General features: G+C 34.7%; 1 protein-coding gene across 1 annotated transcript in view; it reads left to right on the forward strand.

Moving 5' to 3' along the window:
* The window catches only part of LOC145661725 (dnaJ homolog subfamily B member 14), a 79895-nt gene extending 60451 nt beyond the window's left edge, over window positions 1–19444 (forward strand). Inside the window, exons 8-9 of the mRNA XM_081727061.1 lie at window positions 11919–12082; window positions 14678–19444. Coding sequence (XP_081583187.1) covers window positions 11919–12082; window positions 14678–14796 — 283 coding nt within the window. The 3' untranslated portion in view covers window positions 14797–19444. The remainder of the gene's footprint in view (window positions 1–11918; window positions 12083–14677) is intronic.
* The last annotated feature ends 3647 nt before the right edge of the window (window positions 19445–23091 follow it).

The raw sequence follows: 23091 nt of genomic DNA on the forward strand, positions 1-23091 counted from the left end.
ATGGAAATAATTGGTGGAATGAAAATGTAGGAGGAAACGAGAGAACTTCAAGAAAACTCACGAACACGGATGTTATCCAGGAGAAACTGACACGACCTGAGATCGAACCAGCCCTGGCACTACACATGTACTCTTTACCACTGAGCTACCATTCTCCGCGAATAAATATTAGACAATGTTTTATATATTTAAGCAATTTATTGGACAAAAGAGAATATTTTAACCTGCATACTTATCTGAGTAGCATGCGGAAAGATATAAATAAGATTAAAAATTTTATGTGTGTTAGTTGACTGTGATTTAATGCTTTTTTGTAAGAAGACTTACAAGACTTGATTTCAGCTCAGTGGTGATGCGACTATTTTTCTATATGTAAAATCTCCACTATTTTGGGAACTATGCCATATAATGCTTACAAAACACTCTTAAATAATGTAACATTTTTTTTCTGTTTCATTTTTTTAAAATTATGTCCTTATGAATTACTTCATTATCTATGGACTATAAGGAAAGGCAGGATAGTTTATGTAATTATACTTTATAAAGCTAGACGACTTACTTCTTAGTTTTCCGGCAATTGCTTATTGTGTATACGTTATTTAGTAGAGTTTAACGAAGGGAGGAAGAGGCGTAAATATAAGCGTTGTTCGAGATAAATATTTCACAGTAAAATGTAAAGTTATGAAAACAGTGAACTTTTAAGCTTTGTCTTCCAGTTACTATTGTGCTACGTGCAAGATAATTTATGTTAATTCTTTTGACGTCAAGAATCAAAACTAAGTAACCGCCTCTGGCCTGGATAAGTATCTGGATTCTGTTTGGAACTGACTTAGGTGGTGTTGGAGCTATGAAACATCGATGTGTGTTTACTCATCAATAGATCTCGTAGTTCAGCAAAGTACATGGATGTATTTCTTCTTGTCACTCTCTGCTCCAGTTAGTGCAGTAGTTTCAATTGGATTTAAATATGTGAATTTCACAGGTCATATTTGGTGGAACAGGGCGCCTGAATGTACAGTCCGCAGCAAAAATACCTGCAACATGAACATGTAAGTTTATTGTGAAACTACGCGTAACAGCGCAAGGAATCAACATAACGTCTAAGTGGCACGAATCATGCCAGGAGAAACCTCGGCGTCCTCCTCTGCACATTTATTTTGGAACAAAAGACTTCGTCGTTTCACAATAAACTTACATGCTCGTGTTGCAGTTTTTTTTTTCTGCGGACTGTACAACGGCTTTGAGCTCTCAGGGTTCCCACGCCCCTGGAAAATCCTGGAAAACCCTGGAAATTGAAATTACCCTGGAATGTCCTGGAATATCCTTGAATTTCTTTGCAGTCCTGGAAAAATCCTGGAAAAGTGAAAGTTTTTCAATTTCTTAACTAGTTGCAATTACATGCAATAGAATGCGAACGAAAGCAGTCCTGAGAAATAAAAATTGCGAGACCTAGGACATTTCCCTCTCAGTGCCGCATTCTAAGGCGACTGAGTAAACGGAAACGCACAGTATACACCATGTTTGGTGTAATACATTTTCGCTCTGTGGAGAGAGGTGTTCATTAGAGATTCCTGTGCTTAGTATATCGATTTAAAAACATTACTGTTTTGTTTCTCGTATCATGTTTTTGACCTTTTTGTGTAGTCGAAGTAACAACTAATCAACGTCACATCTTAATCTGCAATGACATTGTATAAAAGCGAGAGTGCATTAGACTAAACATTGTGTATACTATGCGTTTACGGTTCCTCAACCGCTCGTGTAAACTATTCAAAGGCGTGCTATCGCCTTCAGAGCAATATCCATTACGAAGGAAGGAAGGAAAGAGAAGTGTCCAGTTAGTTCACTGGCGATCTTTGTTTGATAGATTGTGCTTTGTTCATGTGGTTGAATAATAGCGATACTTTTCTTGTTATTTTACTTAACGATTAGACAAAAAAAAAAAAAAAAGCCTAAAGGTAAAAATGAAATCTTTGAGTTTTACGTCCCACCGTTATGCCGGTTAGGCTAAAGGAGACGGTGATGATGAGAGATGAGTGAAATGGTGGAATGAAGAAAGTGGGAGGAAACGGGAGAACCCCAAGAAAACCCACGAGCACGGTGTTTGTCCACTACAAAGTTCACTTGGCGAGGGCTGGGATCGAACCCGGGACCCCAAGTACCAGAGGTGAACGCTCTACCACAGCCACCGCGCCCCCCGGCCTAAAGGTAAATCCACGTTCAGTGAAACTTGGCTGAAGAAAAAAGAATATAAAGAGTGGCTGACTGTGGGTCCGGACAAGTAGTGCAAAATATGTGCTTTGCTCAAAAGTGTTCGATGTTTGCAACATGGGTGAGGCTGCCATTCGAAGTCATGCAGCGGGAAAGAAACATTTGGCTTTGACAAACAACCGAAACAGCACAGTGCAGAATTTTTTTCAGCCGAAAACTACTGTAGATAATGAACGGAAAGAAGTTAGTAAAGCCGATTTGCTATCCACCAATGGATCACCAACCATTCAGGTGACACGCAACGATTGTTTGCGAGCTTAAGTACTTTGGACAATGAAAGTCGTGACATCGCATTACTCGTACAATTCTTGTCAAAACATTTCGAGTCTTTTTACCTCTGTGTTCCCCGCCAATGATGTGGCGAAACTAAGTGTTCATATTTAAGTGTGTTTGGTTTGGCGCCATATTTAAAAAATTCCTTCAAGATTACGTGTCTGCGCAGCCAAGTTACGTTCTGCTTTTTGATGAAACTTTGAGCTCAATGACAGCTATGAAACGGATAGATATCCACGTTCGCATTTGGGATATTAACAACAGGGTAAGTAGATGTTACTGAAAATTTTAGTGTTAAGTTTTAAATACAAGAACCAATTTGTTATTAAATACTCGCATCATTCTAAGTGCATTGGAAGTTTCATCGTTTGTTGCAGGAACAGTTACTACAGACTTCAGGAGTGCATTTGTTAGATGTGGGAAGCTGTGAGCTCCACATTGTACATAATTCTGTAAAAGAAGGAATGAACAAAACAGGTTGGCATTTGTTGGAACTTTTCAGTAGTTTGCAGTTGTTTTCAAGATTCCCCTGCTAGAAGGGAGGATTACATGAAAATGACTGGCTCACATGTGATCCCACTGAAACACTGTGGGCACCATTGGGTGGAAAATTTGCCCGTTGCCGAGAGAGTACTACAGATGCAGGAAGAGTTAAAACTATTTATTGATGAATGCAGTAAAACGTCAAATACCCCGAACTCAGTTTCTTTTAAAACCATCAAGTCCTACTTTCAGTATCCACTGACAACAGCAAAGCTCCATTTTTTCATATCAGTCACAAAGAACATTGGCAATTTCTTGACAGTGTATCAGGTGGACAAGCCAATGATCTTTTCTTCTGTGATGATCTTTATAATTTAGTGCGAAATATAATAAGAAGTTTTATTCTGAATAATAAAGTTGAAAGCATTGGTAATATTCCACAGCTACTGAAATTAGACATACAAGATTCTGCAAATTACGCTCATCCAAAAAACATGCCAGAATTCAAGATTCAATGCAGGTCTTTTCTTGTCTGCATTGCAAAAAAGATATTGGAAAAGTCGCCTATCAAATACCCACTAGCACGTGCCATACAATATTTGAATCCCAAATTAATGGGAATTGATAAACCGAGATGTCAGAAAATGATGACGAGCTTATTAAAGACATTGGCAGACTTAAATAGAATAGAGGGCGGAATGTCTTCTTGCGATGATATGCTGAAGGAGTACAGAGATTTTCTTGATGCTGTTTTCCTTCCAAACAACGGTGTATATAAGGAATTCGATCATATTTCAGGCAAAGAAAGTGTTGATGCTTTCCTGTATAGAAAAGTTGGTTCGTCAGGAAAATACAATAAGTTGTGGTTGCAGATGATGAAGCCAGTTCTTCTCTTATCACATGGGCAAGCCACAGTTGAAAGACGATTTTCTGTTAATAAGGAAATTGAAATCGAAAATCTTCAGCAGAAGTCATTCCAAGCGCAAAGAATAATATGTGACCACGTCAGTTATGTTGGTGGTGTAACAAAAGTAGATATTTAGAAGGAACTCTTAGCTTCTGCATCAAGTGTTCGTAGTAAGTACCAGTTATTCATAGAAAAACAGAAGAAGGAGAAGGCAAAGAAAGAGTCACCACAAAAAAGAAAAAAAAAAGTTGCTGATGCTGTTCAAGAGCTGAAGAACAAAAGGATTCGGTTACAAGATGACAGATGAACTACAGAAATCTGGTGACAAATACGCCAAAAAAGCGGAACAGTGCGGCAGTTTGACTTTCATTGCAAAATCAAACAGCATGGGAAGATCTGCAAAACAAAAAGAAGAAGAAGTGAAAAGTGTGGTGAAGGAGCTAAGTGAAAAGGAGATGATGTTAAAACTCAGTTAATCTGCCATAGCGATATGTTGGTCTAAAGATTAACAGTAAAGTAATGATATTCTCCTGAACTGCATATTATAACTTCAGAATAGGTATATTTTGTCAGAAATACCGTGGAATTTTTATGTGATATCCCTGGAAAATTTGCCTGAGTATCCTGGAAAACCCCTGGAAAATCCTGAAATTTATTTTTGCCAGTTGCGTGGGAACCCTGGCTCTACAAACATGGTAGTTGTGGTCTTGTAGTCAAGGAAGATGGGAGTATCCACTGCATATTCATCATGATGTTGGAAACATGGCAACACGTAGTCACTCGAGATGTCCAAATGAACATGCTGGTTCATGTTTACATTCACCTGTATAAATAGACCCAAGTCATGATACGAAAAACATCCCTACACTATTACTTCCTCTAGCTTGAACCACATGCTTGTGGTGAAATGCTTCATTAAGTTTTCAATGCGCTCGACGCCTTGCATTATTGGAATATAGATAAAAATGCGTCCGACCAATCGTTTTCAATCTGTCACAGTTCATTTTCTGTGTTCTTGAAACCATTGAAGGCGCGCACATTTATGCGCTCTAATTAGAAGTGTCCCATTTCGTAATACTCCACATGCCTATTTCAAGAAGTTGTTTTTGCAGTATTGTTTCTAAAGTTGGAATAGATCTGCATGTACAGACTGCATCAATTCCTGTCTATACGTGAAAACTTTTTTTCATCGGCAGTCCCCATAATTTAGATTTTTTTTTCGACCACGGTTCTGACGTCTTTTGACTTCTAAACAGACATATTTACATTAATTTATCATTTTTTATAAATTATATTCCGAAAAGGTAGAACGAAATTTTGAAGTTACTATTCCGTTAAAGTTAAAAAACTGCAATGCTGGGGTTAGGTCTGTCCACACAGCATAGCAGTTTTTAGTTCAAACGTTGTCAAACGTTATAGGGACACGAAAAAGTCCCGAAATTTCATTTTGGAATTTTAGTAGACACCCTGTATGTGAAAAAAGGACTGCCCATGAGAGTAATTTAAAAATATACACTGAAAATGTTGGTACCATGGCGCGACCGAGGTGTTTATTTATTTTATGTCTTAAGGAGTCGATGGTATTGCTTGTTGGTTGTCAGCGTAATCCGTTCGTTTAGTTCTGTATACCCAATCCTCTGGCTTAATGCAAGTGGACGGGACCGTATTGTTGAGGCATGTGCTGAATACGAACAAAATGCAGGGGGGGAGGGAGGCAAAATTTTCTTGAACCCAGGGGGATAAGGCGCAAATTTTTCTTGGACCAGGATGTGTATTACCTAAGTACAGATGTTTTTAGTACACATATACTGACATAAATCTATAGTGCGTCCAGTAAGAGAACATCTCTGACAGCTCGCAGTGACATGTCACTACTCGCGTGTCAAGGTTTTTTTCGGTGCAACTGTAGTGGCAATTTAATTAATGGTATAAGCAGAGTGATCGTGGTTGGTAACACTGGTATCAAAGTAGGGGCTGCAATGTCCCACCGCATGTGGTAAGAAACGTCAGAGACCATCTCTTGTTGGCCGTGCTATAGCAAACAGAACACTATCTTGAAAAAAGATACCAATTTACAGGAACATGAAGATCTGCATTTGATACCATAGTTAAGTTCCTCTAGGAAGTACATGTAGTTGAGATTCCACGTTAACCCTCGCATTACCAAGCGGGGTATTCTGACTGCCCCAGGTTGATTTTTTTCCTATAATAATTTTATCTGAAGAGCTACATACTTGTGATTTAATGACTTTGTTCTAAAAAGATTGAAATTGCATTCACATTCGTGACTAACCCAATTTTTTTTTCTTTTGTAATTATTGACGGGATATATTGGTGATGTGAGACTACCCTGCTTGGTATGAAATGTCTTAATTTCTTATTTGTCAAAACTGAAGGTTTTAGGAAATATTTCTCTCAATCATCTTTGTTATTTGTTTATTTTCACTGTTGAGTTTTACCAAAAGGAGGCCGGTAATCTTATTCTTCACTCAGAACCATGAAAGGCAAGTGAGTTGTGAAGAAAGTGAATACAAATTTGAAGTCATACTCTATCATAATAAAACTAAATGTGCGGTAGAAAATAGACACAAAGTGACAAAAGAATACAGCTGTGTTTGAGGAATCAGGTGGTGTCCATGAAAACTTTTCATGGAGGTAGTAGATATTGCAGTTCATATGTTCTGTACACACAAAAATTTCCTGAGTGGCAGGATAATAATCGGAGTCGACGGAAACTCTTCATTACTGAGCTGACATTTGGACTCAGCGAAGGCTACATGGAGGGAAGGACTAGAAATATCAATGGTCTTCACAAGGATGTACAACATGCATTGAAAGCACGGTATTGAAATTCCAACCCCAGTGTTTCAAGTTACAGACACTACAGCAATGTCAAGATTACAAGAGGAATGAAGATCGGAAAATAAGATTCTGTTGTGTAAAACGGAAGAAACACACAGAAAAAAACTTGTTTGTTCTAAACACACAGAAAAAACTGTCATAATGAAGTTCATATTGTGCAAAAATGTACCTGAATGAACAGTTCAAAAATGTTTTTGTTTATTTGACTAGTAAATACGAGTTGTGTTAGAAAAGTAATGAGACTGATTTTGTACTATCCAAAGTTTTTATGTTCTTCAAACAACAATGTTACCCCTTCAAAGTAGTTCCCTTGGGCAGCTATACACCGGCGGAGTCGTTGTTCCCACTAGAAGTCTTCAACTGGTATGGCTTTTAACTGGTCGGTCACAGTCTGTTGAATGTTCTCCAGAGTTCCAAAATGACGTCCTTTTAGAACATGTTTCAATTTCGGGAAAAGGAAAAAGTCACAAGGACTCAAATCAGGTGAATAGGGGTTGAGGAACAACAGTAATGCGTTTTGAGGTCAAAAATTCACTTAACGCACACGCTTTTTCGGAGGTTTTTCGGCACCATTTTGGCACAAATCTTTCGCATGTTCAAATCGTCTGTCAAAATTTGATGTACGGTGAAAGTGTTTAAATTTAACTGCTCATCATCCTTATTGTTAAACGACGGTCTGATCTCACAAGAGCCCTCACACGTTCAACGTTTTTGTCAGTTTTTGAAGTTGAAGGTCTCCCTGAGCGAGGTTCATTTTCAACTTGTTCTCGACCTTCCAAAAATGATTTGTGCCAGCGGAAAACTTGTGCTCTTGATAAGCAATGTTCCCCATAGGCCTGTTTCAGCTTTTCAAAAGTCATACTCGCGGATTCACCAAGTTTAACACAAAACTTTATTGCATAACGTTGCTCTAAATTCCGATGCTCCATTCCTTTAACACACAACAAAAACACAACTTCACTAATGGCGCTGTCAAAAATAATGTGTTAGCTGTACGGAGTTGTAACTCGGACTGAGCAAGTGGAAGGTATAAACAAACCGATGTAGCACAGGCCGGTAGACACAACGTTGCCAGATCGCTCCCAGTGTTGCCAGTTTCATTACTTTTCTCACACACCTTGTAAGTACTAGTTTGGTGCAACAACAGAATGTATACATTTTTCTTTTACAGGTGTCCAATATTTAATTTATCTTATGAATGATATAAAATTTATTGTACTGTGCATCCATGTTCAGTTTAAATATTTTTAATAATTTGTAAAACTGCATTTCAATACTAAATTAGCTATTCTTTAAAAATAACAGAATCTGAAAGCAAATCAAACTACAAGATTGTATTGGGGTAGTGAAAATACCCCGCTTGGTAAGTTAAAGGTGTCGAAAAGCTTGGCAACGGGAGGGTTAAGCTGCAGGTCCACATCTCATACAGCCTCAGTGATGCAAAAGAACGTTAACCTGCAAACAAAGAAAATAGAAACAAATACTTTATGCTACGATTGTTTTAAGATAAAAACAAAACACTTTGTTACGATTGTTTCAAAATAAGTTTTAAGTATTCACTTTTTTTTTCGTGCATATCAGTGTGTCTTTCTTTCGTTTTTAATTCAGTCATTGTACAATGATTTTCTTTTTCTTCTTTTGTAACTCTTCCGTTTCAGTTTTTCTTACACTTATTTATGTTTTTCTGTGTGGCAGTGAGTGAATTCACTTTTTAGTAATAATAATAATAATAATAATCGTAATAATAGCAATAAAAGAAGTCGATAATATCACCGAACTTCGAAGTATAGTTTCTTACGAAACGAAAGATGAACATTCTGATAGCTAGGTCGAAAACTTTTTGTTTAGGAATTTGAAGTTGCCAAATATTGTCGGGACATTTTTGAAAAGTTATAACTTCAAAACAGATGGCTGTACTTCTAATGATCAAAGGAAATTGTATACATGGAATCAGTTAATGCGAAAGTATTCAGTGACTTAAAACTATGAAACCTGATTTGTTTCATTCATTTCTTTACAACAGAATGCTTAATATTTGGTACACTCCTGAGTATTTCTTATTTATCAAGTATTTAAAAATGTATTGATTTTACGTTGATTATGTTTGATTTTCGTCCTTTGACATTCTATCGCAGGCTTTCCAATGCTCCTATATTTCCTATATATTTGCGTCTCTTCATATAAACTCCTATATTTCCTACATTTGAACGAAACCACGTATATTTTTGTGGCATTGCTACTTCCACTTGTGACGATAACATAAGAAAATAAGGTGTGGGTGGTTTGGAGGGCCTTTTGTTTCCACAGTAGGGTGGTTGAATGGAGACTCTTCTGTGTTTCGTCCTTTCCTGCTTACTGTCTAAAAATAATTACACCAATTGTCTACAAAATGGAACAAAAAGTAAACTGGTTTCATCATATCCATTAAAAAGTTTTATAGAGTAGTGATTTTAAAGACTTGCAAATAATTTATTTAGGTGTATCTATACTTTTTGCACTAACTGTAGACAAATAATTGTAGAATATGTTACACATAGTCAAACACTAAGAAACTCGTATAAAATTTTACGTAAACTCGTTTTAAAACTTACGAAGACACTAAGAAACTCGTTAGAAAATTTTGCAACGAGATAATTACCCATTTAGTTATACAAGGGTCGTTCAAGGTTGACCGGGATTTTCGTACGTAAATAATCGATGAATAGCCGGATCATGATGAAACTTGCAGGTGACGTAATGTATTCCTTCTCGAGTAACTAGCGCCCGGCAGACGTTTTTTGGCGCATACGCAGCAGTTGCAGCGAACATGGCGGCAAGCAGTGTGTCTGTGGCCGTGGAGCAGCGGTGTGTAATAAAATTTCTTGTGAAGGAGAAAGTTAAACCAGCTGAGATTTTCAGAAGATTGCAAGCACAGTATGTTGAAAAAACGATGTCACGGGCAAGAGTGTACGAATGGTGTGAACAGTTTCGCGAAGGACGGGAGCTGGTGATAAAAATGAAGCGCATGGACACATTCGGCCCACTGCAGTCACACCAGTGAATATCGCAAGTGTTGAGCAAATGATTCTTGAGAAACAGCGAGTAACAGTGCGGGATATTGCTGCCGAGATGAATATCAGTGTTGGGTGTGTTGAGACAATCATTCACGACCACTTATGCTTCCGCAAAATTTGTGCAAGGTGGGTTCCCCGCCAGCTGACATTTGATCAGAAGTGGATACGCATGACGGTCTGTGAACAGCTTAACAGCTTCTGAATCGGTTTCGAGCCGAAGGAGATGAGTTGTTGCAATCCATCATCACGTGTGATGAAACATGGTTGCACAGTTCAAGCCCAGAGACTAAAAGAAGCAGCATGGAGGGGCGGCATAAAGATTCCTGGTGGGATCGAACCAAGGATCCTATGCACCAGAGATGAACACTCTACCACTGAGTCACCACGAGCCCCGCGTCAAGAATTGAATGACCATAGAATTTTCCACATTAACATTAAATATGTTGCCTCAGGTTATATCGTCAAACTGATTTGATCACAGCAAAATGGAAGCCGTAATGGATTGAAAGGTTAATTAATACTCTTTTAAATTAATACTTAAATTTAATACTCTAAATCTCTTTCTTAAATTAATACTTAAATTAGATATTAAATTAGTACTTAATATAGGCTTCATTTTAAAAATAGTTTATCTTATAAAATAATAAAATCTGTTCCTAACAAAAGTATAGCAAATAGTGTGATGTCTTCCTTAAACATACAACGTAAGATACCTTAAATAAGAGAGAGATATTTTTTTTTATGAATATCTCTTATTTTGTAGATTACAAGACTTGGACAGTTTTGAAAAGTGGATATTTAGTACGTAAAATAATATTAATAATGATTTTTTCAAGGTCTTTCATTTTGCACATAATTCCTGATTTCATAAATCTGGGCTACGGGCTTCTGGTATAAAAGAAATGATCTAGAAACAGTTATTTCTTGTTGTTATGGTAATAACTTATTAATCCAATTGTTTCCTTCAACATAAATAATTTAGTCCCCGAGAATAAAGATAGGTAGAGAAAAATAATGTGGTGTGGAACAATTTGTTTTCTGTTAAGTGATTTATCTTAATCACATTCATGTCTGTCGTGGTTCAGGGTCCTAAGTTACCGCATCGGTATTGGTTTAGAGACTGAAAGCAACAATCAGCTAGTAGAAAATTGGACGTTTTTTTTCTGTTCTGTTCAATCATGAAGTCAAGGTGCATTTTCGCTTTACTGGAGAGAAAAAGACTTACCTAGGTTTGTAAATTTACATAGGTTCATCAGTGCTAATATGTTCATTTATTGGTACAGTAGAATCCATAAAACTCGGCATTCGATAACCCGGAAGTCCGGATAACTCGGCCACATCCTGGTAAGACGAAAAACCCCGCGCACAGACCCATTCAAAGCCGATATTTTTTTGAGTTCTGTCTTAGATAAATTACTGTACAGTGTATATTCATTAATTTTGATTTTCATGTACGTACTTTTCCTTTGTTTAAGGGTAATTGGGCAGTGTATTCTCTGTTGTATTCTCAAGCAACAATACATACAAGTATACTACTGTATTTTCTGAGAAAACACTCGTACTTATTTTTTCTAAACCCTATTCTGATAACTCGGCATTTTCACAAACTTGGCCACCCTTCGGTTCACATTAGGTCGAGTTTTCGAAAATCTACTGTAATATTTTACACCATTAATTGCACCATTATTATTTCTAGGAAGAAGATAAACCCAGTTATTGATTCTAAACATATTACTGTAATGAAGAAAGAGCAATAATCGTACTAATTTTCTAGAACTTGATCAGTCTGTACTGTATACTAACAGAAATTATCCTTTAATTTCAGGTGGAAATGAAAATATGATGCTGTTGTTTAAGAATATACAGAGCCTAAAAGAGGGTAGTAAAACAGTGTAGATTTTTAACTTTACTCAATGTAAAGTCAGTGATTTTGTTTATTAGCTTTACTCCTACGACAGAAACTTTTGTCTGTAAAGCCTGGAGACTTAAGAATTTTACGTATATATGTATCTTTGAACTGTATAGTTGCTTCATTTTACTGTTAATGATTTCTCACATTCTTTACGCAGAAAATTTAACATTGAAAGGAAGACTATGAATTTAAAGATACCATACTATGTAAAGGAAAACTTTCACACCGAGTATCAAGGAAGTTTGAGACGTTTAGAAGCTGCAATAGAAGAAGAGTACGTTACAAATTTACGACACTCGTGTTTTAGGGAGAAGAACTATCGTAAGTATTTAGACAGTATTTATAGTGATTATTTTAAAGGAAATTACGGTTTTATTATCCTTTACAATTCTCTGATAACTAACTGGTTCATATTAGCTTTCCTAATCTACATAATTTAAACTAGAAAAACAAATCACTGAATAGAGCAACGTTTATTTTAAAAATAATAACCGTGTAATAGTTTCGCCAACTAACTGAGTGAATTGGCCTCATCAGACATTAGGCGAAAAAATACTTACATGAGTAATATTTAAGTACATATATGGTTTCCAATAGACAAACAAATCGTTTTGCTGTTAACAGCAATTTGATATCTCAAACCGTTCCAAAGATATGAAAAAACATTTTTAAAGTTTGTAACAGTGCTTGTTGTAATAATCATCTGTATTACAAATACCTAAAGTTATTGTTAAAGTTTTACAAAAGCAAGGAACAACAATCGTTAAGGTTTTCACATACGTCATTTTAAGCAGTGCTGCAAGCTTTATCAATTTTTATTATGTCTACTGGACGGTTTGAGATATATTGTTTCAAAGCCGTGTAATTTCCTTCCTATTTATTTGAAATACGTCATATCGTGCTCAATGGTATCCAACACTAAGGTACTTTGGATGTGCGTTGCCTCGTTGGCCTCCGTTTTGTCTTTAGTGGGGTAAAGCCTTCCAAAATTTGGATGTGTATGACTGGTGAGTCCTTAGTTTGCAACACTGAATAATAAATATGACATTCTAAGTTTTCGTGTAACATGCAAGTTTGAAATATGTAATAATCTGATGTAGTGACATTTGAAGAAAGAAAAAAAAAAAGGATTGACAACGTTTTCATTTGTTTGTACTGTTTGTATTGCAGCGCGTTGTATAAACATGTGTCGAATATTATGGTGTGCAGGCTTCTAGTTCCTTGTTTAAATGTCAATTAAAAGTCAATCTTAAGCAGAAAAATAAGGAAATAAAAATCAAATTGGCAAATTTTTACGACTGTGATTATTTCGCTTTTTACGTGTCTTTTCTGTGCGGACTTGAACTTCGGAACAAATAACAGCTCAGTTCTTTCTAAGTTCTATAAATGTGTAGTATCTTAATGCTTCATACATCTACTTTGGTGGCGAATAATAGACCGCTAAAAGCTTATCGCACATTAACTTGGGAGCAAGGGATTTCTGTCATGGTTTCAGAATTAAAAGGTCAAGGCAAAATTTCTTCTAAAGAAAGAAAAAAAAGTTCCCGGTTCTGCTCTAAAACGAAAAGTCGGCTCAAAAATCTACAAAAAATCAAATTAGGCCAAAAATCTACAAAATAGGGCTGACATTAACACAATATTGCGAGCGGTGATTATATTCAATGGGAAAAAGCAAAAAGACTACTACTCACAGCAAAAAATATGTAGCAGAATTTTCTTCTATATTTCTTGCGGTGAGTAGTAGCCGTTTTGCTTTTTTCTTATAGGACTGATATTATTTTAAAATTTGAAGCTAATTTGCTTTGGAAACAAACAACATATAAAGAATTTTGGTAGTTTTCTTATCAACAACATTCGTGTACTAAGACAAGAAAAATCTCAATCAGGATCACCAGCTGGAGAGTTCGGTTCCAGAACAGTCCACGTGCGAAGCAAAAACTGGTAACAAAGCTCTCCGGTTAGCAGCTCATGTACTGTGTAACGTTTTCAATTGCACGGTTGATATGTTGGTTAAATATTTAGTTTTTTTCTTTTTCAGTATTCCATTACTTTTACTAGCTAAATTTTGATATAATTGCAATTGAGAGTTTTTGTTTGTTTGTTCGTCTGTTTAGCATTAAACAGTATTGTACAGGATGTGGTAATTACGGGGAGTGATGAGAAAGTAAGGTTACAAAGCCTGCAGTGAAACGTGTGTACATTATTTCATACAACCAATACAGCCAACATACATTAAGTTATTTTTCGACATAGTCTCCTTATCGGTTGAGGCACTTGTCACATCGTGGTATGAGTTTGAAGATTCATTCCTGTCGTTGCGTGTTCAGCCACGTTCTCATGAAGTGTTTCACGTCCTCGTCTGACGCGAAGCGGCGGGAACAGGTGAAAATCGCTTGGAGCGAGGTCCGGACTGTAGGGAGGGTTCTGAATTAGCTCCTCCACGCGAGCTGTGTTCAAATCTGTTGATGCCGTGCTGGATCGGCCACTCTGCTCCTCGTCGGTGATTTGTCTACCAGCCGCAAACTTTCGGCACCATTCTGCGACATGCTGACGAGACATTACAGCCTCTCTGTAAACTTCTATCAGCTGCCGGCGAATTTTAGCCGCAATTACACGTTTCACCCACAGAAACCGAATAACTGAGCAGACTTCTTCGCGAGACCAGTTTCCTAAACGAGTCGCCATATGTGTTTACCTACAACTAGCGCTGTAGGTGGTGGGTGGCTGAAACTGTACAATTGCCAACTCCATGTATTACAATTACCGCACACTCCTCATCCTTTTTAATAGACGAAACTCCAGTAATAACGGCCTTGTAACCTTAGTTTCTGATCCTTCCTCGTAGATACAGTATTTAGTTGAAGTACTTGTTTTATAATTTGTATATATTAATGTAAATTTTCTCCGTATTATTAGGTGAAACAATGTTATGGAAGGCTAGAAATTTTGGTGACAGTGACCTGTTCCGTCGGGCTCAAAATATCCGAATGCCATCGTGTGAACAGTTGCAACAGATACATTCTCAGGCGGCGTAGCAAGTAATCTCAGTGAGCTCTTTTGTTTTGTTAAATATAGAGTCAAATTTTCCAAAGAATATTGTAATTCTACACTACTTTTTGTGTATATATTCTTTGTAAAGTATGGTTGTTGTAATATAAGAGGCACTTTGTGCAAGTATTTGAGAAATAAATGTTATGTATAACACTGATGTACAGTGTGAACCGTGTTAATTTGAGAGAAATCACATGAACTATAGTTATTAGTTCGTACTTGGAGTAATATGAAAAGCATATTTCGTAATCTTAACTACATTTTTGTTATTGTATATAATAAGTAAAAGCTTAAAGTTCTGAATGAAATGTGTGAAACGTTATGTGCAGTGTAACATTTAAAATTTTATACTAACTTTTTTTTTTCCACAAAATGAAATGCGGGGGAGTAAAATGAAATGTTCTAATTTGTTACTTTCATTTGTTTTATTTACAAAACGTATAAATCTAAGGTCATAAGGTTATAATAAAGGAACTGGCTAATGAAAATCTTTGAATACAAACAACATGTTCGTATCGATGTTCATCTTCCGTTTCGCAATGAAATTCGCCGAGATAATCATTGCACAGAGGAGTTTATAGCTGTCTGAGTTGAAACAGTTGCAGTTTCCAGAAACTTTTCAGGGTTAAAACTGAGAATTTCTGTGGTTTAGAACCTGGTTGTGAATGCTCAGTAATACTAATTTTTACATAAATAATGTTGTAACAACCCCGAAAAAAGATAATTTGCTGATATAAAATTTGGTCACCTTTTTTTTTCTTTCTAACATTATCAATATTACTTTTAATATATTCTTTATCTAATTTCCTTAATAAATTGCCCATACAACATTTGCTTGTCTGACATTACTAATCTCACTACATCAAGTACAGCAGGCATGTATAAATATTTTCATGTATTAAACTTCATAAATTATTGTTTTCTAAATATTGTACTACTTTGCTCTTAGTGCAAAATGTGTGAAACGTTCTGGTGCTAAATTTGTAACGTGGGAATCTTAAATAAGAAATACCGTAAAAGTGCAGCTTCATATACATCATCATCATCTTTCTTCCTAATGTATCCTTAAATTTTGTCTACGCCTAATTGATGGAATATATAAATGGGGGTATATTACATAAGTGACCTTTTTGGACTACAATTCATGAGAAGTATTGTGGCAGCTAATTTGCTTTAGTATGTGATTTTGGTTTTTGTTTACTACTTCATATCCATTTATTAAAATGTTTTCTCTTCTTTTTTACTGTAAATGTTACATCTTTCAAGTTGTTGGGGCTTCTTTGGATCTTGAAAGGTTAATTTAAACTTCAAACGTCATTGTCTTAGGGTAATTAGCTAGATTTTGTCTTTTAAGTAAATAAATTGTTGGTTTGGTTAGAAGTTTCAAATGTTTATAGCAACGAACATGTAATACAACGAATATATAGTAAGAAGGAATAATTATATAAAGAGAAGCTGTATGAATTAGAAAGATACTATTCGTCTTTTATTTGCAGATTGATTGAGTCTCTTTTAGATATGAGAAATAATTTGCAACATGTCTTCATTATTCATGGACACTTTTTTTTTCCCTTTCTTTATAACGTATTGCATTACTACTAGACACTTGAGATAAGCGAAAAGTTTTCAGTTTCTTTCCGAGTTCAGCTTTGGTTAATATGCAGAATTTACCGAATAGGCTCATAAACGCATAAAACAGTTTAAATTTTATCTCATGTGCTTAATTTTGACTCTTCAGTTTTTGGATATGCATGCGTTATATCAAATACATTTTGTTAATGATACACCTTCCTAATTGAAATGATAACAACAAAGAGAAAGAAGAAGCCTGTCTTCGGATTAAAAAAAAAAAAAAAGAAAAAGAAAAAAACAGAACACTAGGACAAGTGATTAGATTACATGGTGGGCTCATTCCAAGGAAAAATAGTGGATCACGGAACGTAAAAATCCCAAGATTTCTTTATTTCCTATGTTTAATGTCCCTTCGTGTAAGAATAACACGCATAGTGATTTTACCCAAGGATTAGCAATATTCATATCACTATAGAGAGTTGTGAAGATGTACAGAGAGTTAAAATAGTATACTTTCAGTATGTATGTATACATGCACCTTTTTGTTTTTCTGGGTACATAAATGATCAGAAATGCTTTGTAAGTGTTATTGTGAAGTGAAAAGATAAGCGTATTATTATTATTATTATTATTATTATTATTATTATTATTATTATTATTATTATTATTTTATTAACATAGTGCAATAAATTGAGCACCATTTTCTTTTATATATATATTTAACTTTCGAATTTTAAAAGATTTCATAATGAAATCCGATTGCCAATAAAATTCTTCAGAGGTCTGTATCCGAAGAAAACCCGAATTAAAGATTATTTTTTTTTTAAAGGGAGGATTGGCATATTTTCTCGTCTTTTCTAATTTTTTCAACTCTGAAGACCATTAATTTTTATTAACACTATATCATTTAAAAGTGATTCTATGAATCTTTACATTGGTGCCTCATTTGTTTTCCCATGAACAACTGTAACAGTGGCGGCGATTGGACGTTGAAAGTAAGAGAGGGGGGAAGACATGATCAGAATATTTGTGTATCAGTGTTAGTTTTCCTGGTTGTTTGTAACACTTCGTTTGACGAAAGATTGTATAACTAACAGGATACTATCTTTCAGTTAAAATACCGTATATCGTATTTCATATTTTATTAAGTAAATTGACACGGGCAACGCAGGTAGGTACTAGCCCTTTGTACTCTTACAGAACGAAGATGTAAGAAGAGGTTTGATTCCTTGCTTATGAACATCTTAAAATTCTGTCTGGAATATCGTATGATCAGATTATTTAATAACAAATTTGCAAAACAAATAAATAGAAAAGGTAATATTAATAATGAGACTTGTTTTGTAGAAGTTATATTGAAACTGGCAATTAATGAACAACTTATATTTTTAATTCCACACATGCTATTAAATGTATGTTATTACTCTTAGAAAATGAAAGACAATAAATACTACAAGCATATACTGCAACATTTAAAGAAATATGTAATTGCAATATTAACTGCTTTCAATTGCAATTAAAAAGCAATTCCTGTAGCTTTTTTAACTCCACGGAAAGACAAATAACCAATACGTACTAACTCAACGGCACCATTTTTTTCTATTAACCAGTAATACATACAAAAACTTTATATTTCCAGTATACATTAAGGAGTGACTTCAAAAAAGTGGGGGGGCTAACTTCCCCCTCTTGCCCCCCTAATCGCCGCCCCTGCGTAAACTACATATTTATATCGTCTTGGCAATAACCCAATATTGTATTTTTCATAGTTATGATCTTTGCGCTGAAAAGGAATGTTAACCTCCAAATAACCAAAGCAAACTGATAATATGTACTAACAGTTCCAATTTATTCGAAGAGCATAATTATTTGCAGCAGCCAACTTATTGGAGAAAATCTTGCAACAAATATTGGATCTTTATAGTGAAGAAATTTTCGTAGTGGGTCACAATAATTTAGAGCATTAATAATAAAAGATAGCATTGGCTAAATCCTAAAAGTATTGTAAAATCCAGTTTCAGGAGACAGTGAAAGAAATGAGTTAAAAGATTAAATTATGCCACCAGTAAATCGAGTGGTTTTAAGTGCAAAGATTAAGGAGTTATACTTGAAAGAAATTTGAGTAGATATGGATGTGTAAGTTTCTGTAAATTCTGTTAATGTCTGTAAGATTCTATAAAACGATAATACGGTAGTATTGAGACGGAAGTATAAGATGGTGCCAAATGACAGTTGCTTCAGAGTAATGACAATGAAACAAAGAAATCTGAAAACTGTCAAAAAAAAAAAAAAAAAAGAAGTGTCACTCAAAGTGAAATTAAGAACTCAGAATTTCTTTCTTAAGGACTTGTAGTAAATAAAACTTATTTCTTAAAAAGAATAGTTGCGAATAGGATACTTGTACAGTCTTATTTTTTAAAAAAACACCCACTTCTCGTTCAAAAACCCTATAGTTGAATTAAACAAATATGATTCTCTTTTAGAATTTTTAAATTTCCTATGCATGGTGGCCAGAAAGTCGCCTTCTAAAGCAAGGTATGTGCCAAGTTTTTTGAACAAGACTGTACATTAGAAATCAAGACGTTTTGTTATGCAGATAAAAATATTTCGTATAGTGAAGACAGCGTTGGTCAATATTCTGTTACTTTCCCATTCACGTATTTTTATTATTATTACTGATCTGATTGTTATTGTTTGAGAAGCTGTTTCTGAAATAAAATACATGAAAAAAACGAAAATTATCTTCACTTCTTGTGTCATAAGTTATCTCCACAAAAACTATTGAATTCTGTAAAATGTAAAACTTTAATTTTCAAGTGTGTATTTTTTTAAAACTTTATAGTAACAATGAATATTAAGTGTTTGAAGGCGATTGAATAATTCTTGAGTTGGTAATTTTTTGATGATAGTATTAACGTTTTTTGCTTAACCAAATTCTTGAAAATAATCCCAGTTCTCAGTTGTCTGTTAAGTCACATACGTACGTAAGGGAATGGTCTATGTACAAAATGTATTGCGCTGCTTAGGAGGAAGGTCCTTGTATTTTTCTTTTCTTTTTTTCTTTTTTTTTTTTAAATAAATGTTATTCATTAATGTTCTTTAAATTATTGTTAGTAGCTCACCGAGTTTTAAATCGCAAAATTAAAATGTCCACTTAAAAATAATTAGTTTTATACTTTGTTTCAGGTTCATACCAAAAATAAATGTAAATAATGTTGCTCATATTGGAACAAAGGTAATTCGCATCATGGAAAATATTCACTAGAATGAAACTCTTAGAGCAGTTAAACGTGTAATTATTGTGTTTCAGCTTAAATGGAAATTTTCAGTCAGGTAAATACAAGGTTCGTTACACTGAGCAAACAATATTAAATTCCTTATTGTGTAAATCACAGGGTATCGTACATAAATGTTCATTACAAGGAAGATTTATTTAAAAAAGCAAAAATTGTTTCCGAGTGTAGAATGATCTATCTTTCGAAATTGAAGATAGAATATTACAAGTCTCGAATCGTTTTGGACAGAAGTATTTCTTCTTATACATGAATGTTGTGTCAAAAGAGAAACTTTCATTTCCTGTTTGTTGTATGAATACCACAAATCTTGTGCGTGTTTCTTGCTATCGTGTTCTTTATATAATAATATGAAGCAGCTTAGTTAAAATAAAAAAAAAAAAAAAAAAAAAAAAAAAAAGTGAAGCAATACTAAAAGGCTTTCGTAATTGGTGACGAAATCTTACTTTTATCAAGTTCTTTTATCATTTTTATTTTATCCTTTTGTTTTACTGCGATTTATTATTATTATATATAATGATTAGACTTTTGAAAGAGACTTCTTTATGATTTTTTTATTTTATTTATTTTATTTTAAACAAGGAGAAAAGTTCTAATGGCTTTTGCAAATTCAAAGCCAAAAATGCATACAAGTCTCGATGAAAGCTAAAATACAAAGATCATCTCTTTGAACTTGGTGGTTAGCGTGCTGTTTTGTAAACAACTCATAAGGAAAGTTAACAATGCATCAGCAAATTGGAAGGTGTTGTGTTCGCTGTGATAGCTCGTGTGCATTGGTGTGTTTTTCATATATTTGTGTTTTATTAAAATCACATTTGATTGATTTTCTTTTGTATCTTTCTATTTCAATGTTTGTATGTATTTCAGTTTGTGAACAAAGTACAGACTACGCAATGTGTGTACTAGTGCTGATTTCCCCCTTAGAAATGTAACCATAACGTGCTACTGTTCAACTTTAGATTTCATGTAAAAACTGTATGTATTATCCGTCATTTTCACATTTCTAATTTTAATTGAAACGAGTGAAAATCTGTAAATTGTAATGTAGGAAAACATTGTTATTTATTTGTATGTATGCAAAAGAGCGTGAAAGACCTATATATCAAATAATGTATTACATTCTGTTAAAAAAAAGAAATAAAAAGATAAATTATTTGTTGTACTCCTTACTAAATCATATGTACAGAGTATTGACTTGATTCGTGAATTTAAATTCTAATTGGTGATATGTGTGGTGCAGTGGTAAAGACCTCACTGGTTTGATTTCAAATCTTGTAAGTTTGTGGTTGGTAATCTCGTGTTCATTGGATCTGCCGGGATTCTTTTGTCTCCCTTCGGTATTATTGTACACTTCAGGATATGAGCTTGTGACGTTAAATTAAAAATTTCATTTTATTAAATTCTAATACCCACCGCATGAGTAAACGCATGCCAAGTTGGCGAAAAAAAAAAAAAAAAAAAAAAACGCGACTCCACGACTAACATAAAAGAAAAGAAAGCCAGAGAAATTAAGATTTCGGTTCACTACAGGCTGCATTATTTGTGTCTGAAAAGTGAGTAATACGTACAGGTATGCTCATTAAATCTTGCGCGCATACTAAAGTTCACGATTTTTTGCATTTATTACGTTTTTCCGTCCACCTTTTGACTAAAGTGATTAGTAAGTGGGAATGATAGAAAACATTCCTTGTATAAAAATGTCCCCAAGAAATATTAAAAATTATAAACAAAAAACAAAATTAAATTTGATTGAGTCTAACGTGGCAGTCATGCTTTCGAGGGAATTTTGTAGTAGTAAAGGGAAATTCACAAATTTCTACCAAAGACACTGGGTAAAGGGTGTAAAATGTTGCATCTGTTGGTTTAAACATAGTATCTGGATTGTCTGCTAAACATATTAGCTTCTGTAATCAGGATTTTGATAAAATATAGGAAAAAAAAATTGAGGGTCGGAAGCGACGCGGTACAGCTAGAAGAGCTCAATGTATGGTGTAAAGTAGGAAGCCCCTTCAACCGAGTCCCCATGGATAAATGTGTAGAGTGAAAGAGTACAAACTTGCAAAGCATTTTTGACACCTTATCGAGTTCCATTTCCTTTTGTTTCGTCCTTTTTTCTTTTTTTTTTTCATTGCATTTATTTTAGCATAGTAGAATACCTTTTAAAATTTTCATTTTCATAAGAACTGAAACAACTTAATAAGAAAGTAACTTTTGTAAATTTTTCCTTTAATCTATGTATCATCTTAGAAGCAGAGTATACTGGTAATATCTCTTGGATACTTGCACCTTCCACCCGTTCGCTTTCCTTCACAGCAGACACCTACTTCAAACTAGGTAAACAGAGAAAATAAGTCACAGACACATTGCAGTCTTATGTTAAAAAATATTTTTTTTCTTTGTGATAGCATATTCAGCAAGAAATGCGATAATACTAGTTCGCAAGACGGATTGAAGAATGATGTTTTAAATAAATAAATTCTGTAAGTTTAGGTGTGTAAAATACGAGTACTTCGAAAGAATATCATGACGTACGAAGCAAAACCATCCTATTCTAAAGCAGACAGGAGAGTGAATAGCGATATTGAAACACTACAATGAAAAGGCGTAAGCAACCTTCTTTTTTGGGGTAAGAACATAGTAACTAGATACATTATCTAAATTATTGGCGCGGGAGCCATTTTTTGCAGTGATAGTGCACATTTAAAGCGTTCCATTACAAACTGAGAGAGCGCAATGGCCTAATATAGCGGAGAAAAAGCGTTTTCAAGTTTTCGACTCGCCTCATATATCGTACGATGCGCAAACTTTTTAAGTGATGGTGTGGCAGAGTAAGTAGCATATGTGACTCACGTGCTAAGGGTCTTGGGTTCAGTTCCCGCTGGAGTTAATTTTTTTTTTACTTCAACCAATAAAGTAGCCATTTGTAGCTACAAGTAAAATGTTAATTCGCCATATGTTTATAATTAATTAAAACAATAGAAATATTCAAATTAGTTTTAAAATCTTTCAATGTTCTATGTTAGCTAGCAACTATTTTGTAAATATATTGATATCACGAGTTATATTATGGTTATCACGGTCGTTGTATATAAATGTTCTTGACTCTTCGTGTCTACATCTGTTGACACTGTGAGAATTACAAGGGTGATGAGAAGGAAATCCCCTTTGGAAATACTGGATGTTGCTATAACCAAAAGAGATTTCCCCCTGATTTCCCTTGTAATGAGCGGCTCAAATCTGCCTTCAACATTGAGGCGGACGGGTAAGACCGTTGCCATCTCTTCTTAAAGCGATGTTAAAATATTTATGAAGTCGAAGAACACTTGTGGAAGATCAGGGGAGCATAGTTGTCTTGAACAATGAGAGGTGGGGAGATTTGAGAGCTTATTCTAGGGGGTATCAATTTCATCTCAC

Source organism: Thermobia domestica, chromosome 1 (assembly GCF_964235325.1).
Source record: "Thermobia domestica chromosome 1, izTheDome1.hap1.1, whole genome shotgun sequence".
Lineage (NCBI taxonomy): Eukaryota > Metazoa > Arthropoda > Insecta > Zygentoma > Lepismatidae > Thermobia > Thermobia domestica.